This window comes from Cryptomeria japonica, chromosome 9, assembly GCF_030272615.1.
Source record: "Cryptomeria japonica chromosome 9, Sugi_1.0, whole genome shotgun sequence".
NCBI lineage: Eukaryota > Viridiplantae > Streptophyta > Pinopsida > Cupressales > Cupressaceae > Cryptomeria > Cryptomeria japonica.
In genome coordinates, this window is record NC_081413.1 from 204,224,138 (window position 1) to 204,241,860 (window position 17,723).

The window sequence follows — 17,723 nt, forward strand, 5'->3', positions numbered from 1 at the left end:
TGTGGATGCTTTGGAGGCTTCTAGGGGTATTGCCACTCTCTAGGACCCCATTAATATTCAAGGAAAGTTTTATGCTACCTCCCAAAAATTCTTAGTGGTTGCTTTCCAACAAGGCGAGTATTGCTAGCAGTTGTTTAACATATATGCTGCCAATTCCAAGGTGGGAAGATGGCTAGTGTGGGAGGAAATTTCTGAACTCATCTTGACTAATTAGAAGGCCCAATACATGTTGGTGAGAGAATTTAATTCTCCCCTCTACCCCTTTAAGAAGTGTGGAGGTCTTTTCAATTTTACTGATAGTATGGGAGATCTTTCCAGCCTCATCAATGTTTCTAGCCTTGTTGATATTGATCTCCAGGGTGCTCCCTTCACCTAGTCGAACAATAGGAAAGGCAAACACCTAATTCAAGTCAGACTAGATAGATTCCTAGCCTCCACCAACTGGGACATTAGCCATAACTCCTTCCTAAAAATGCTCGAAAGGATTGCTTCTGATCCTAACCCCCTTCTTCTCCATTGGAAGGATAGACCCTACCTGGGTCCCCTCCTTTTTGCTATGAGATTATGTGGGCCTCTCACCCGGATTTTAGAGACCTAGTTAGGAACTGGTGGGATACCCTGGTTCAAGGGACAACTCTATTCAAAATCATGGAGAAGTTAAAACTCATCAATAGGGAAGTCAAAGGTTGGAATAAGGCTACCTTTGGAGATATCTTCAAGAAAAAGAAGGCTCTGGACTCTAGACTAGAACAAATTTAGAGTATTATGGCTATTGGTAACCCCCCTAGCCCTATTTTGATGGAGGAAGAGGAGTGCCACAAGAGTTGGAAGGATATCCTCTCTACGGAGGAAGTTTACTAGAAGCAAAGATCCAGAATTTAGTGGCTGAAGGAAGGGGACAAAAATTCGGCTTCTTCCACAAATTGACATACATCCACAAGAGAAGGAACTACATCAAGAGTCTAAAAGATGACTCTGTTCAAGAAATCACTGGCGACTCCTTAATCGGACAGACTGTCATTGACTTTTCATAAGATTATACACAGAGTCTGGAAGGAATGATGTATCTCTTCAAGATAGCCTTTTGAGCAAGCTTCTGAATGTCATTGAGGAGGATGATAACTGTCGGGTAACTTTTCCTATCTCCTCGAAAGAAGTTTGTTTGGATGTCTTTGTGATGGGTTCTTATAAGACCCCGGCCTAGGATGGTTTCTCCCTGGCATTCTTTCAGGATTATTGGGACATTGTTAATTATGATGTTACAAAAGCTGTGAAGGATTTCTTCAAGATGGGGAAATTATTGAAAAAAATCAATAACACTTACATTGTTGTTGTCCATAAGACTGTAAACCCCAATTGCATGAAGGAATTCCAACCCATAAGTCTATGCAATACCATATACAAGATAATTTCCAAGGTCCTTGTGAATAGAATTAAACCCCTCCTAGTGAATTTTATCAGCCCGTCCTAGAAAGGTTTTGTCCCGGGTCGCAAAATTTTGGATGCTGCCATTGCCACCCATGAAATAATTCACTCCATGGATAGGAGCAGGATACAAGGTATGGCTTTCAAACTAGATATTTCAAAAGCATATGATAAAGTTAACTGGTGTTTTTTACTCAAAACTCTCTTAAAGCTTGGCTGCAACCAGAAGGTAGTGGATATGATATGGGAGTGTGTTACCACAATTCAGTTCTCGGTCTTGATTAATGGGACTCCTAGGGGTTGTTTCAAAGCTGAAAAAGGTATCCTGCAAGGCGACCCTCTATCACCTTACCTCTTCATCATGATTGCTGAAGTCTTTAGTAGAAATGTGGCTGACCTGGTTACCAATGGCAGACTTCAAGGATTCAAGGCTACTTCCATGCTTCCCCCCTCTAATATTCAACAATTTGTCGATGACACCTTTCTTTTTGGTAAGTCATCTATCATGGAGGCCAAATAGTGCAAGAACTTACTGGCTGATTACGCCAAGGCCTCGGGGCAATGTATCAATTATGAGAAGAGTACTCTCTTCTTTTTCAACACTCCTAATGACCTCCAACTAAGAATTATCTCAATTATTAGATGCTAGACTGTTGCTCTTCTGGGGACTTACCTTGGACTCCCCATCACGGTCAAAGAAGTCATGCCCACTTTCTCGAACACTATCCTTGAGCAGATGCAAAAGAAGCTTGCTGGTTGGAAAGGAAAATTCCTTAGTAGTGCGGGAAAGATCCAAATCCTCGCGGCTTCTCTACAGGGAATTTTGGTGTACTTCCTCTCCATGTTTAAAATATCTGGAGCCATTAGGGAAACACTGAAAATCAAAATAACCTTCATGTGGACGGGCCTAGAGGAGAAAAAATGTCTTGCTTTTGTCAATTGGGACAAGGTGCTTACCCAAGTCAATGGGTGGCCTAGGTATAAGCAAGATAAATGCCTTGAATAAGGCATTAATAACGAAAATTGGATGGACCTTGGCTAAATGTGAGGCAAACTGGTGTAACATTATCAGAGAAAAGTACCTAGATCGGGAGCAATTCTATTACAATTTGAGAACAGGAGACCTTCCCCAAGGATCTAAGCTATGGAATAACATCCTGAAAAGCAGATTGATAATAAGAGAAGGATTGAAATGGAAAATTGGAAATGGCAGAAAGGTTAGATTTTGGGAAGAATTTTAGGTGGAGGATAGGCCCCTGGCTAGCACTCGCTTCCACCAAATTATGCACCACCTAAAGGAACTCCTGGGGGATTATATTTCTAGTTATATGGAACTAGGAAGGAGAGGATGAAAGAATATTGTCCAGTTCTTTAGCAATAGGCCCACCCTGCTACCCATAGCTCAGGACCTTCAGAATATTATGCTGGAGATTAGAATCCCCCTAGCCCCTCATGAAGACAGTTTCATTTGGAAAGAGACCCAATCGGGTACCTTCTCGGTCAAATCTGCTTACAGGCAACTCCTGAGACCCCCTGCTAATGTTGAGTGCTGGAAGAAGATATGGAACTCCTAGCTAATCCCCAAAATCAACTTCTTCTGGTGGTCTCTAATACATGGTAAAACCCTAACCTTGGACAACCTAAAAAGAGGGACTTCCAACTCCCTAATGGGTGCATCCTATATAAAGTTGATGAGGAAACTATTGACCACCTGTTTGTCCTTTTCTCCTTTGCTAAACATCTGTGGATTAACACCCTCCAGAAACATGGTCTCTATTGGGTCTTCCAAAATGATATAAAGCAGTTTGTTTTCGGATAGAATCCCCCCTCCCACCACCCCATCATCATCCAATTATGGAGGCAAATACCATTGCACATCTACTGGCCATTATGGAAAGAGAGAACCAATAGAATCTTCAGAGATACTGAAACCCCTCTTGAAAGTGTCTTACATAATTGCTTTAAGATTATTTCAGAAAATATATCGGTGACAAAGTGAACCCCCCCCCCCCCTCCCTCCCCCCCCCCGCCAATCCTCCTAATTGGATGGAGAAAAAAATTGCTGAAAGTTGGAAGCTCCCCCGAGAGTTTGAAATCTTCAACAACAGTGCCAAAAACAAAATGAAATTGACCAAATGGTCAACCCCAAAACTCCACTGGTTCAAACTGAACTTTGATGGTTCTGCCAAAAATTCCTGCCAAGTGGGGGGTGGAATCATCTGTGACCACTTGGGGAACACTGTGGCAGCCTACACAGGCAATCTAAAGAACAATATTGTCACTCAAGCAGAGGGAATGGCCCTCCTATGGGGTCTAAAATTTGCTAATTCCATAGGAATTAAACAGTTGGAAATTGAAGGAGACTCATAGATTATTGTGGAAACAGTGAGGGGGGGATCAGCAAGTGGATGGAGAGTGGAGTCCATTTTGAGGGATGTCAGGATCCTCCTAGCCAATCTGGATGGCTTCACCATCCGACATGTCTTTAGAGAAGGGAATGTGGCTACTGACTCCATGGCGGCAGTGGGAAGGCTGCAGAATGGCTTACAATGTTGGAGGGACCCCAGTTTGCTACCGATAACCACCAAGGTGATCTTGGAGAGGGAAAAAACCTAAGTCCAATGAGGAATTTGTTTACCCGTTTTCAGATGAAGAGAGCTAACTTTCAAACTTTAAATTGGGATGGGAATCCCACCCATTATAAACCCAGGCTGGCATGTATCCATGATAGGCCATGTCACCACCCTCACAAGGGATGTATTTATGATGACAGTTTTGATATCGGGAATGATTATTCCCTAATTATTACCCGGACGGAGCCAACTAGTGGTGATAAAGGTGATAGAACGGAAAGGTCAAATCACACTCGCTGGATTGAAGGTCCGCACATTTCTAGTAGATTTCCTAATTTTGGTATCTACTCAAACATAAGAGATAATAATCACTCCAATTATTATGTGCTCTTATCTCAACTTCGACGTAGATTTTATATCAACTTTTCTTTAGTCCTGCCTCGGCTCTATGTTTCTGTTAGAAGGTCTCACATTTACTTTGTTAAACTAGAGGAAATGAAAATGGGGGGGACAGGCTCTGATAGATAAATTCATGGAAAGTATGAAGGGGAATGATGAAAGACTTTCCAAGCAATTTGTGAATTCCTGGGAAGACAGAAGAGTCACCATGGGCGGTATCTCATTATAAATCAATGAAGCAATGATTCCTCAAGCGATGGGTCTTTTTATGGAGGGGAAGAAATGGAAAAAGCAGAGCCGTATTATGGATACCACCAGCTTGAACTAGTTCTTCTGCGAGGGCAAAAATCTAGTTAAGAGGGTAGGCAAATTCAATTGGGAGGAGCTCCCTTCTCCGTGGAATGAGGTCTGTTATATTGTGATGAAATAATTCATGCTGGAGGGAAGGTATTGTATCTTCTATTATTACCATCTCCCTTTCCTTAACCATTTGAGAAATAAGGACTATATTTCCATTATGTTTTTCTTTCTGCATTCTCTGGATGCTAATGTAAAGAAAATTGCCGAGGCCAAGAAAAAGGGTAAAGATTTCCCCATCCTTCACCAAGGCCTCATTCTTCGCCTTTACAACTTCCACCTCACCCTCTGCCTGCCCCATTCTATCTCTATCTAGAATGTGACTAATACCAGTCCTTCGGCCTACCCCATTGCTAAAAATGATGCTATCCCCCTTCGGCTCCCGAAAATTGGCTCTTGCAGCAAGAAAAATAAAAAACACTCCCCTGAAGAGGTCAGAACCCCCAAGAAAGTTAGAATCCAGGAGATTGATTATGACATGGATATCACTGACGAGGCCAACACCCCCCGCTGCTCAAGCAGACTTGCCTCTAAACCCTCGGAGAAACCTCTGAGAGACCCCTCCTCTTCGCATGACACTAGGAATTCTAACCCAACTAATATTGTGGTTTTACTCCACCATAACTCGACCCCTTACTTTGTCAATTCCACCCAGGCTTCTGAAAGCCACACATATTCAAAGAGTTCGGAGCCTGCGAATTCCCCCTCCCCGAATTTCAGGATGGAAAAAATGATGGTTGTGGAGGAGGTGAGTAGCATAAAAGAGGAGGATGACACAACCTTGCGGAACTGGGGAAAAAAGTGGAGGCCCTATCTAATAATGTGCAGGATATCACCAATAGACTCGAGGCAACAGAATCCAAAATGCATGATGTTTCTAAATTCGCGTTGAATGTGATGTGTTGCTCGGCTACCACTCCATGCCTTATACAGGAAAGTGCTTCCAAGGGTAAAGGCAAGGATGATGAGGACTACAAGTCCCTATTCAAATTCCACACCAAGGAATGGGCAAGAAAGCTCCTCCCCAAGAAGAGCCATGGGAAAAAGAAATAATTTCTCTGTATGTTGTGAAAAGTTGGTTTTTTGTCTACTCTTAGTAGCCTGTGGGCGGATAGCATTAGCCTATGTTTTTATTTGAATTTATATGTTTATTGCCTTGTGTGGCATATGTCTAAAAAAATTTTTATTACTGCTTTATATCTGCTAAACTTACATAGAATGTCATAGTTTTTGATAGAGGTAAAGGGTTGTAACTCTGCTGATTATATGCGGACAGTGGTTCTGCCACTGTTCTCCTTGTTGTTCCTATGGGTCAACCCCCTTATTTTTTGGCTGCTTCTAATATCAAAACCACCATTTAAGATGTCATCTCAAGTGCTGGTTTTTTTCTTGACATCATATAGAAACAAGTTAAATCATCTGTGTCTTTTAATATGTCGGGCATTACATTTAACACAATAAGATGTCATCTTAAATGCATTTTTTTGTTCTGACATCATATAAAGAGAAGTTAAACTATCTAGGTCTTTCATTATGTCTGGCATTTCATTTAAAACAAAAAGATGTCATCACATGTGTCTTATCTAATCTGAGATCGTATCTTTACAAAGATTGATGTCAGCTTATGTCCCAAATTGAAACATTGATTAGTATAAAGAACATTGAACAAAAAGAATATGTTATTTTTGTAATTTATATTTAATGAACACGAAACAATATTCCCTAAACTATATTCCTTTATAAAATATTTAGATTACAAAAATAACTAAATTGCAAAATAACTATATCCCAAAAAATATTTTCTTAACTACCCTATATAAAATAATTAATTAAAAAATATTTTACAAAAAATTAATAACCAAACAAAAAAACACAAAATTGTTTAATCACATAAGTTAGATAATTAGTCTTTTAACCCTATAGAACGTAAAACCTCCTTCCTTTTACTCAATTCCCATTATAATTAATTTCTTAACCTACAATTTAAAAAAAAATTCACATCCTTTGCAAGATAATGTGAAAAGGAAAGTAGCAAACACCTAAACAAATTACGGTATCACAGGAGGTCACCCCTTAAAGTCACATAAAAGAAAGATAACATAAATAATGGTAAAGGTTTAGATAGTTAAACTATCTCATCTTTTAAATTATCTTCTTAACTACCCTCTTTAGAAACATTTAATTTAAAAAAAAAATATAAGTATTCGTAACAAAAAAACATAAAACACCTTTATTAATACTCTTTAATTCCATAAACTATTTAGTCTTTTCTCCTATAAAATAAAATGTCTTCTTTTTAAACAACCTTCTCTTTAGTTCAGACGCCTAGAGATTGATTGGCTAAATCTAAACTTTGACAGTTCTTCTAGGGGCAACCCTGGTCGGGCGAGAGGGGGTGGAGTGATTAGAGGTGGAGTGATTAGAGACTCATGTGGTAGACTCATCCTTTCCTATGTGCCAAATCTTGGAATACAAACTTTGAGCATGGCTGAAGTGGCTATTGTTTATCATGGGTTGATTGCGGCCAAGAAAAAGGGCCTCAAGAATATCATCATTTAAGGTGACTTGAGCAATACCACAATGATGCTCAAAAGGGTGGCGAAACTAGATTGGAAATCTAACCCTCTCATCACCAAGTGTCATGATTTTCTTCCCTTACTGGGAGGCGTTAGGTTTTGTCACATGAGATGGGAAGGCACCTGTGTAGCAGACAAGCTAGCGAGGATGGGCGCATTTGTTAATGATTTCAAAATTTGAATCCACTTGCACAAAATCTTGTTGGAGGCTTGTAACATGATCTTAAAGGACTCGTCGGTTAATGATCCATAATCCCAAAGTTATCTTTTTTGTACTTCCTTTTCGCACCCTTTCGTCTCCTTGTTACTTAAGTCAATAGTATTTAATAATTATAGTTGGTACTACCTGCCACAATTTTTCTCAGGCTTCTCACTTTCTCAACCTGGTTTTCTATTTTGTGACTATGGGTGGTGATTTGATTAAGACTAAACCCAACAACTGCGTTGAATTTAAGAGTAATGGGGAGTTGTGGGACAAGGTGATTAAAGATAACTTGGATAATTATGTTGAAGGGATGACATGCCATGACCCTAAGCTCTCTACTGATTTTGTTAATGTTTGGGATAATGAGAACATGAAGATTGGTAGTGTTACTTTCATGGTTTTGGCGATGACTATTGTGAAGGTGACATGGCTGGCCCTTGATGGTGTGTCCTTTCCCAAAAAACCCAAAGGGATTTACAAGGATGAATTTGATCAGTTGTTTCAATAAGGATGAGTTTACAAGCTTCAAAGTGGCTAAAACAGGGAGGATCTCCCTGACATTTGGAAGGATGCGGCTCTGCTTATTATGAAGTAATTCACCTTGGACGATTGGAAAAGAAGGTTCCACATGTAGATTTTTCCCATTTTAAATCATCTCCGATATGGGGTTAGAATTAATTTCCCTTTCTCGATTATGTCTTCTTTGTCTTAGTCTATTTACAAAGCCATTGAAAAGGGTAATGCCCCACTCCACCGGTGTCTCATCTTGAGGCTGTATAACTTCCACCTTGATTTATCCCCCTCTAGTGGGGTCCCTTCTATTCTGACTGAGTCTACCTATGACCCCGATTTGATTGTTGACCATATTGTTACCACCTCTAATTCTAGGGAACAAATTATGCCTCACCCTAGCTCTAAAATGCCAACTAGGAAAAGCCTTGCTAGAATGGCCAAATTCAGGACAATTGCTGCCCCTAAGAAGGACCAAGATTAGGATTAGGCTTTGTTGTTAAATCATGCTCAAATCCCACTTTACCAATTGATTTGCCAAGAACAATGACCACCCTGCATTCTTCCTAAGGCAATAATAGCTATTTGAAATTAAACTTTATAGAATAAAGACCACCCTACATTCTTCCTAAGGAAACAAACTCTCACACTGTGTTTTAAAAGAAACAACTTTAACAATAAAATTATTAAAATTTTAATAATTTAATAAAATTTATATAAAACAATATAATTTCTCACCAAATAACTTAAATAATATAATAAATATATATATCATTTTATAATAAGTGTGACTGGGTTATGAGTTACAAAGACATAGAGAGAAAGACATTGAGTGGCTCGGGGCATTGTGTTGGCATAAAAGTGTGCTACCCAAGGTGGGTGCTTTTTTGTGGATCGTGTTACATGAAAGTATTCTTACAGGGGAGAGACTGAAGTTGATTGGTATCTCAGGACCCAGTATATGTACGTGTTAGGGTTTGAAGCAGATCCGAAGCAAATATGAACTAACAATTATATGCAGATTTAAATACAAAAGATAAAGAAATAAAACAGGACACAGATAACACAGAGATTTAACGTGGTTCACCCAGAATGGGTTACATCCACCATACACAGTCATCCAATCTTTCTTATTATCCAGCAAAAATAGTACATCAACCTTACAACGCCTTAAGCATCCCAATTGCTTATAACATGCATTTTTAGGGCAAAATAAAGTCGGCCTTTTTAGGGTTTTTATTACAATATCAGTTTTCATCAAAAAAATACCCAAATTTTTTTTTTTCTCGGGGGCTGAGTGTATAGTACTTTACTAATCAGTCGCCACATTTCAATAGTAGGTTATGTAAGGAGGATGGAGAGACGGTCAAACATTTACTTTTTTGGTGCCCCTACGCAAAGCAGTGTTGGGACTGGCTCCTTGATTGTTTGCAGTGTCATCTAGTCAAGAATCAGTCATTAGAAGACTTCCTTTGTTCTTGGCCAAATTCGGCAAAGTCTTCTAAATGGGGTATTCTTTGGGTTGTGAGTCCATCTATGTTGACATAGCATCTTTGGAAGGAGAGAAACCACCGAATTTTTAATGACGAGGCCTTGGAAGTTGATGTCCTCATTTCAAAGATCAAACATGCCATTGAAGAAGTAGTTAATGTGAGGACCCTTGGTAAAACTTATAAAACATATACAAAATGGGACATGGCGATGGAAAACATTTAGATATTGTCGAAGTGCAGTGACTTCAAATTCTCTGATTTGAAATCTTGTAGAAAAAAAATGAAGTGGACTCCTCCTCCCCCTGGGTTTTTGAAAATGAACTTCGATGGGTCTTGCAGAGGGAATCCAGGTGAGTCTGGATATGGGGCAATTATCCGCGATGAGTTTGGCGATATGTTGGGGGCTAAATCTGGCCCGATGGGAGTATTGACTAACAACATTGCCGAATTAACTGCACTTGAGGCAGACCTTGAATGGTGTATAGAGAAAGGGGTTCACAAGGTTTTGATTGAAGGTGATTCGCAGGTTAAACTCAATGGCATATCTAATCAGCGATTCACAGACTGAACGCTAGACTGTTGGATCCCTAGGATCCAACACCTTACAGGGCACATCTCTGAATGTACTTTTACACACTCATAACGAGAAGGCAATTCAACAACGGATTGGCTGGCCAACATGGGAATATAGAGTCCATGTTCTAGACAGTTGTCTTCGACAGATGAGATTCCGGACGCTTTGCTGGGGAGAAATCATCGGGTAGACTTAATTCCTTGGCTTTGCGTGTTCGGGAGATAAGCTGAGTTTGAGGGCTTCTTCATGTGGTGTGGGGGATGACACACAAATAATACGGTGCTCTCCTTTCTTTTCTTAGACAGTATAGGCAGGTTTGCTTTGATTTTGTTTGGGCAGAAACCTCAAATTTGTTTCCCAACCGGCTATTTTAGGAAGTATGGAGGATTCGCAGGGCACTTTTTGGATTAGTAATTTAATCATTTAATCATTTAAGCTTTCAATTACCGTTCTCCTATCTCAATGACTCCAGGCTGTTAGTTTCCATTCACGATGCCAATCCTTCCATACCCTTCTCATTCTCTTCTCCCACCTGCAAATCACACCAATTGTGTTTCAAAGTTTCAAACCCTGGCGATCATGAGTTTTATTATTTTAATGAACCCTTCCACACCAGATTTTGTGTTTTTTTCGTTTTAATTTCAAACCAGACTTTTTAACTGTCATGTTTGCTTTAGGGTTTCAATTTGATGGCCGTAAGGTTGTATCTATGATTAAAATTTATATTTTCAATTATTTTGATATATATTTAATTTATATATGTATTTATTTATAATAGAAGTTTTATTATTTTAGGTCAAGGAATTTTATGTATTGTTATGATAGGAGAAAGGTATTTCTAATCTAGAAAATTAAATTGTAATAGATAGTTATTTATGATATGAAAGTTTAAAGGTAATTTGATTTAAATTATTAATCTGATTTTGGAAAATATTTTTTAAGTCAAGTTAAAGATAAAATTAAGAATTCAAATATTTGTATAAAAGATTTCAATTATATTAAATTAAAAAAAAATTAAATTGTTTTATATTTTGTCATATTAGATAAAGTTGTAAGTGAGATCAAGTTATTAAGAGTCATTACAAAATATTTTTGTGAAAACCCTATAAAATATAAATCATGAATAGCTATTTTAGAGCTGAAAATCTCAAGAAATACCTTTCTCATTGCTATTAAAAGTTTGAAATTAATGGTTCCACATTGAACGTTTTTATTGTTATAAAATGTAAAAGTTATAAATTAACTGTCTCACATTTAAATCTTCTTGTCCCACATCTCAAGTGTCTTCTCTATTATGACATCATGTTAAAAAACAGTTAAATTGTTTCATCTTTTTTGTCGGGCATGATATTTAACATCTTTTCTGACATCATATAGAAAATAGTTAAACTATCTCGATCTTTTATTATGTCGGGAATTGCATTTAAGAGAATAAGATGTCATATCAAGTACCTCAGAATAAGATGTCATCTCAAGCACCTCATAATAAGATGTCATCTCAAGTACCTTATTTGTTCTTACAACATTACATTTAAAACATTAAGATGTCATCTCAAGTGTCTTATATGTTCTACATCTTATCTTTACAAAGACTGACGTCATCTTATGACACAAATTGAAACATGGATTAGTATAAAGAACATTGAACAAATAGAATAGATTATTTTTATAATTTATATTTAATGAACACAAAACTATATTCCATTATAAAAAAATAACCAAATTAAAACATCTATATCCTAAAACTATATTCTTAACTACCCTATTTAAAAAATAATAATTAAAATATCTTTTACTTAAAACCAATAACCAACAAAAATACAGGACAATTTTGTTAATACACTTTAAGCCCGTAAACTAGATAATTACTCTTTGACCCTTTAAAACCTAAACCACCACCTTTTACTTAAAACGGTCTCACATGTATTCTTTAGAGATGAATTACATCATTTTGATAGTTTTTACGTACAAATGCCTACTACTGATTGGAAAAGTAGCTGCTCTTCGTCAAAGTGCAAGGAAAGCTTGGGCCAATTTTCTCTAATGCCATTCCCTAGTTTACACCACAGTAGTTGGCGTAAACAGTAAGCTAATTTTCCAATGGGGGATTTATAGGGAATCTAAATAAATAAATAAATAAATGCACATACCCAAAAATGAAAAGCGGAACGCCAGTAATTCAGATCAGTATGGAATGATAGTATGTATAGAAGGGGAGATTCAGGGCCTTTTCCATTATTCTCACGGTTGAGCTGAGATCGCCGTCCAATTTGTTCTTTTGGTTTTCAAGTAGGTATCTTTCAGCAAATGGATTCATCTGTGCTACCGGGCTTTAGATTCAATCAAAGTGAAGGAGAGCTCGTATTTGAGTATTTGAAGCGGAAAAACTGTGGCATTAAGGAAACATTGGATGTGATTCCTGAGGTGGATGTTTACAAATGCGAGCCTTGGGAGTTGCCAGGTCAAGAATCTAAACTGTATTTGTATATTTACCCATCGATTTGAAAATGCTTGTAATATGTTATGATAGATTTGCATAAGGGCTGTGATTAAGGGTAGGACAACTGGGTTATGGCTTCCAATCATGCCGGTGACTCCATGATAACTCTGTGTGGGAATGACCCTAACCGTTCATTAACCAATCAAATGAATAATAAACGTTAGATAAATCTGTCAAAAAAAATTGATTTCTTAGGATAGATATGTCTGCCTTAAAGTGTTTTCTTCTGGCATCTTGGTCGATAATATGCTCATTGAATTAGTCATCTTGGTTTATGTTATAATCTGCTTATTTAATCAGTCATCTTGCTTTGTGGGATAGTCTGCCGATTAAATTTGTTATCCTGTCCGTGGTCTAATTTGATGATTAAATCAGGATCCTGTTTTATGGGATAGTTTGTTGATTAAATTAGCAGGTTTCGTATATGGTCTTTCGAATCAGGTTTTGTGAATGCAGTGGCCTCTTACTACTCTGTCAAGTGTTTGCGAATGGAATGTCAAATGTTTAGGGCATAAAAACTTTTAATCTAAGGGTTTAGGACACAAAAGTTTTTATGTCGGTTGATGAGGATGACAGTCCGTCCTTAATGTTCTTTTCTTTGTATTTCGTATCTGGATACAGATTAGTTGGAAATCGATTGTATCTTTGAGTTTATTGACTGATTCTCACATTGGTAGACATTAATGTAATTTCTAAACTGATTAAGTTAGAGAACGAGTTTATGGAATTCCCTGACTGTTTGGTTTAGAAATAATCTCAGAAAAATGGATTGACTGCTCATCTATTTCAACTTACTATATGATATGTATATTGCATGAGGTGACTTCTGAGTTAGTACCACTTTCAATGTTAGGAAGGCTTAAAAAGACCTGCAATATGGCTCAATTGGAGCAGTCGTAATCAGCTTTATGTGAGAAAACTATCGGTAGATCAGACCTCTAAATGCCTCATAGATTTGAACAACTTTTCTAATATCAAGCCAAAATTTAGCAGAGCTTCATATTGTAACATTATTAGCATCCTTATATCTTGCCCATGATCAGATAAAAATATTCTCCAAAGAGCACTAAAATTTCTGTAATATGTGGAAATAGATTTCATCTATTGCTCTCCATGGAGAGATTTGTAGTTTCCACTGTAAGGCAGTGACTTCCATAGTGCCTAATGTTTACTGAATTCAGATTCTGCATATGATAATCATGCTTTCCTTAGAGGAAAAAAACTTAGGGATAAATAGAGATGACTCACTAGTTTAGAGTATCAAATGAATTTTGATGAAGTAGTATATAATGGCTTGTGCTTGAAATGAGTCTTTTGCAATTTTGCAGATTAACTTTTCCTCTAATGTCAAATTTCCTGAAAAGTTTAATTATGTTTTCGCATTACATAAATTCCCAGGCATGTTTGTCCATGTAAAAGTTGGCAACTTGTGCTCAATTAATCATTGTTAAATTGAATCTTTTGCAATTTTGCAGATAGATCTTTTCTGCCGAAGTGTAACAAACAGTGGTACTTTTTTAGTCCTTACGATTGGAAGTATCGCGCCGGTTCAGTTGATAATATGGCTACTGAAGCTGGCTAATGGAAGACCACAGGAAGCTACCACACAGTTCACTCTCAGTCAATTTTAACAGGAGTAAGAAAGACTCTAAGTTTCTATAAGGGCAGACCTCCACTTGGAGAAAAAACTGAATGGATGATGCATGAATACCATATTGATGAAAATGAATTCAAGACAGGAGCTGGTTTGCAGGTATTATTCTGACTAATTTGCTGGAGAGTCAAGGGTTACAAAGTTCACAATAATTTCCATAGAGAAATCCTAGAAAAACCATGACAAAACATAAATATCCATTAACCTTTAATTATTTTTACTAAGGTTTTTCTATACATACATTTATTAACATTGACTTAATAAATAGATACATAGAAATGCATGTTCGCATACCTCTCTCATGCTTTGTCATACATTGACTTAATTACATAGAAATGTGATGATTTAAAATAAAATTGAACCTAATGTAGACAGTTTCAATCAAATCCAGAAACTGTATATATTAACTCAATGGATTGTGGAAATATGATAGTTTTGAAAAATGAACTTTTGATGCATAAATGCCATGTTAGTAAAAACTGTGTACATTAACTCAATGGATTGTAGAAAAATGAACTTTTGATGCATAAATGCCATATTAGTAAAAATGAGTGCAAGGCAGGACCATGTGTTCAGCATCTTTTTTTGATTGATAGGGTTCAATTGAATGTTGTTATTGTAATGGATTTTTCCATCATAGGAAAAATGCTTACAAAGATATTGTCGAAACAATTCTTTTCATATTCTTAAGATATTTGTCAAACATTGGTCAGGGCCGTTCATGATAAGTAGCAATGTGATTCATGAACATCTTGCTTTTTTAAGTCCAATTTTTTTTCAATCCATTTTTTTAAATCTTGGTAGGAATGCATGTTGAGTTGATGATGTTGGTGATATAAATAAGTGAATATCAGTATTTTTCTATAGCTTATAGTTAAACTATCTGCTTTGTGAGGATGATAATATTAATCTTATATGTGTATTTACATATAGAAGTTCCAAAGTAGCCTTCGGCAGTAATAGAAGTGTTAGTGTTACTTAAATGAATTTTAGATTAAAAAATACGTACAGAAGGATATGGTATGATATGAATTCATTTTGCACTTACATATGATTTAAAATTGCCTTGGCTGTTACTTATTAGAATGTTGGCCACTCTTGTACACTTGAACTTGGCTGTTTTTTACATTTATTATTTTCATTGCGAAGCTCATAGCCCAAGCATTTTGAATGTACAATCTTATATGTGGCAGGATTCTTTCGTTCTTTTGGCGAAGAGGAAATAAATAAGTGACATTATGACATACTTCTCATAAATCTCATTATGTTCATTCTTTCTCATGCCAAAGCAACATGAATTTGTTATATTAGTGGTGACCCTGTTTGAATTCTAAGATTCACTTCTCTTCCAGAAAAATAGGCAACAAGGGTGTACGATGGCATGTAAACAGGAAATGAATCACAAGCCTCAATAACATATTTCTACGGAGGCTGTTTTGTTCATATTCCCCAACATGCTTCAGTTGCCTTGAATTTCTCTATGATTTTCTTTGACTTTTGCACTTCTATTTTCTCTTTCAGATGGTAAAGGGGTAAGGAAAAAATAAGGATGGTTTGCTTAGTCCTCTAATAAAGTTTGTATTGTCAAATGAATCACTTACAATAAAAGGTTGTTTTTGTCAATCTCTCACATTAGTGAAAGGACATAAGTTTCTGAGATAACTAATGACAAATAATTGTCTGTACAATGCCATTTTTCTTGCTTGAAAAGACTGGAACTTCGATCTTTAATAGGGTCTCAATGAATAAGCAAATTTTATGGACCTCTTCTAAGAAAAAGCTGTATTGTTTATTTTCACATAAGCCAAAACAACTTTGGATTTCTTAAATGGTGAGAGTTTTTTATCTCATTTCCCTCTACTAAATGGAAAACATTTTTCATCGCATTTCCCTCCAGTATATGGCAGACAGGAATAGACAGAAGTTCATTAATTGATGTCTACCCTTAGTCTTATAATGAGATCACATAATTGAGTCAACATCTATACTTTTTTTTATATTGAGAATCATAATATTTTTTAAATACTTTGAACGTGTTAATATTGTTGACATTTATTATCATTATTAGCAATTTGTAAAGCAACTGTTGGTCCTAATTTTCTTCTGTTCTGCAGAGTGCTTTTGTATTATGCCATGTTCTCAGAAGGTACGAACTTCCTGCAAAAAGTGGTGGATTAAAAAATACAGAAATTGAGAAGTTTGATTCATCTCCTAAAAGTAGAATTCCTTCCTGTGGTGAAGACAAGTCTGAAGATGGGTCTAAACATGATTCGATGCCAAATGGTTTAGGATCAAATTCCGAGTTTGGATGGCTTCCACCAAACAACAATGATTTTCCTCAAGTTCCAGCTGATATAAGCTTTACTAGGCCTGAAGCTACATATGGATATTTGACTGGTGAAGAAATGGATGAGTATATTGAACAAACAGAGATCATAGAGGAAATTCTGCAGGCATGTCTGGATTCCCAGAATTCTAATGTGGACCATTCTTTCCCTCAGGATAGCGATGCTGACATCTTGAATGGTGACTATATAGAACTTAATGACTTTGAGAATTGTGATTCTTCTCTTTTATTTGAGAGTGAATTCAACAATGGTCGTCCTGGAGATTTGGGAGAGAGATTCTAAATTAGATTTTAGTGGTTTTTTTTTGGTAACTTTGGTAGATAGTAATTTCTATATTTTTAAGTATTTTAGTTGCTATGCATAAAACTGCAAGTCTATCTTTATTATGAGCTCTATAAAGAGTTCCTTTTTGTCGAGTCTGCAAATTATAATGAATGAGCAAGACCTCTATATAAACGAATGATGTAATTGCTGTTTTGAATTAGTAAAAGATGTTTATTTTTGTGTGACATCAAATGTGAATTCTCTGTTATAGCAAACAGTGTTTGCTGTTGCGAATTCTCTGTTTGCTATAACAGCCTATAGTTTTTTGCTGTGTATTTCAAAATCTTCAATTATGAGTTCACAGTCGATCATTTCATAGTTATCAGCAAGATGTGTCATCTGAAGGTACACCCAAAAGAAGAGTTCGCATAACGCTACATAAGATGGAAGCTTCAGCAGGACCAAATGAAAAACATGTAATAATCGCAGACACCCATGTTGGAAACTGATACATCACTGCCTGCAACCTGCAGTTTTTATTTTATTTCATAGTTTCTAGTTTGAACTTAGTAATTTATTCAATAAACTTCAGCATGTCATACCATGTTTCCTATGGTGGAAAGAAAACCGTCCTTTATTAATTAATTTCTATGTCAAGACAATGTTGTATTGAGCATTGATTATATAAAGCTAGCATATTTTTGTCAAAGCGCAGAATAGTAAGTGGTGAATGGTGTTCATAAAAAACAGTTTGTAGAACTGTGTATTTATCTTTCTATTTGAAAATAATAGCATTAAGTCTTTTGTATTCTATTTTTATTATGCTCATAAATATTTGTCATCAT

The 17,723-nt window shown here is 36.6% G+C and overlaps 1 protein-coding gene across 1 annotated transcript; it reads left to right on the forward strand.

The window, feature by feature from the left end:
- Positions 1–12,348: 12,348 nt before the first annotated feature.
- LOC131038880 (uncharacterized) lies at positions 12,349–17,123 on the forward strand. The gene is made up of 3 exons (XM_057971440.2): positions 12,349–12,573; positions 14,088–14,365; positions 16,381–17,123. Exons 2-3 carry the CDS (start codon positions 14,309–14,311, stop codon positions 16,894–16,896), a joined length of 573 nt encoding a protein of 190 aa, XP_057827423.1. The 5' UTR covers positions 12,349–12,573; positions 14,088–14,308; the 3' UTR covers positions 16,897–17,123.
- Positions 17,124–17,723: the final 600 nt, after the last annotated feature.

Coding starts and splice junctions, on each gene's coding strand:
- LOC131038880 (XM_057971440.2), top strand. CDS start 14,309: ATGATGCATGAATACCATATTGATGAAAATGAATTCAAGACAGGAGCT. Junction 14,366..16,380: donor AGACAGGAGCTGGTTTGCAG/GTATTATTCTGA, acceptor TCTGTTCTGCAG/AGTGCTTTTGTATTATGCCA.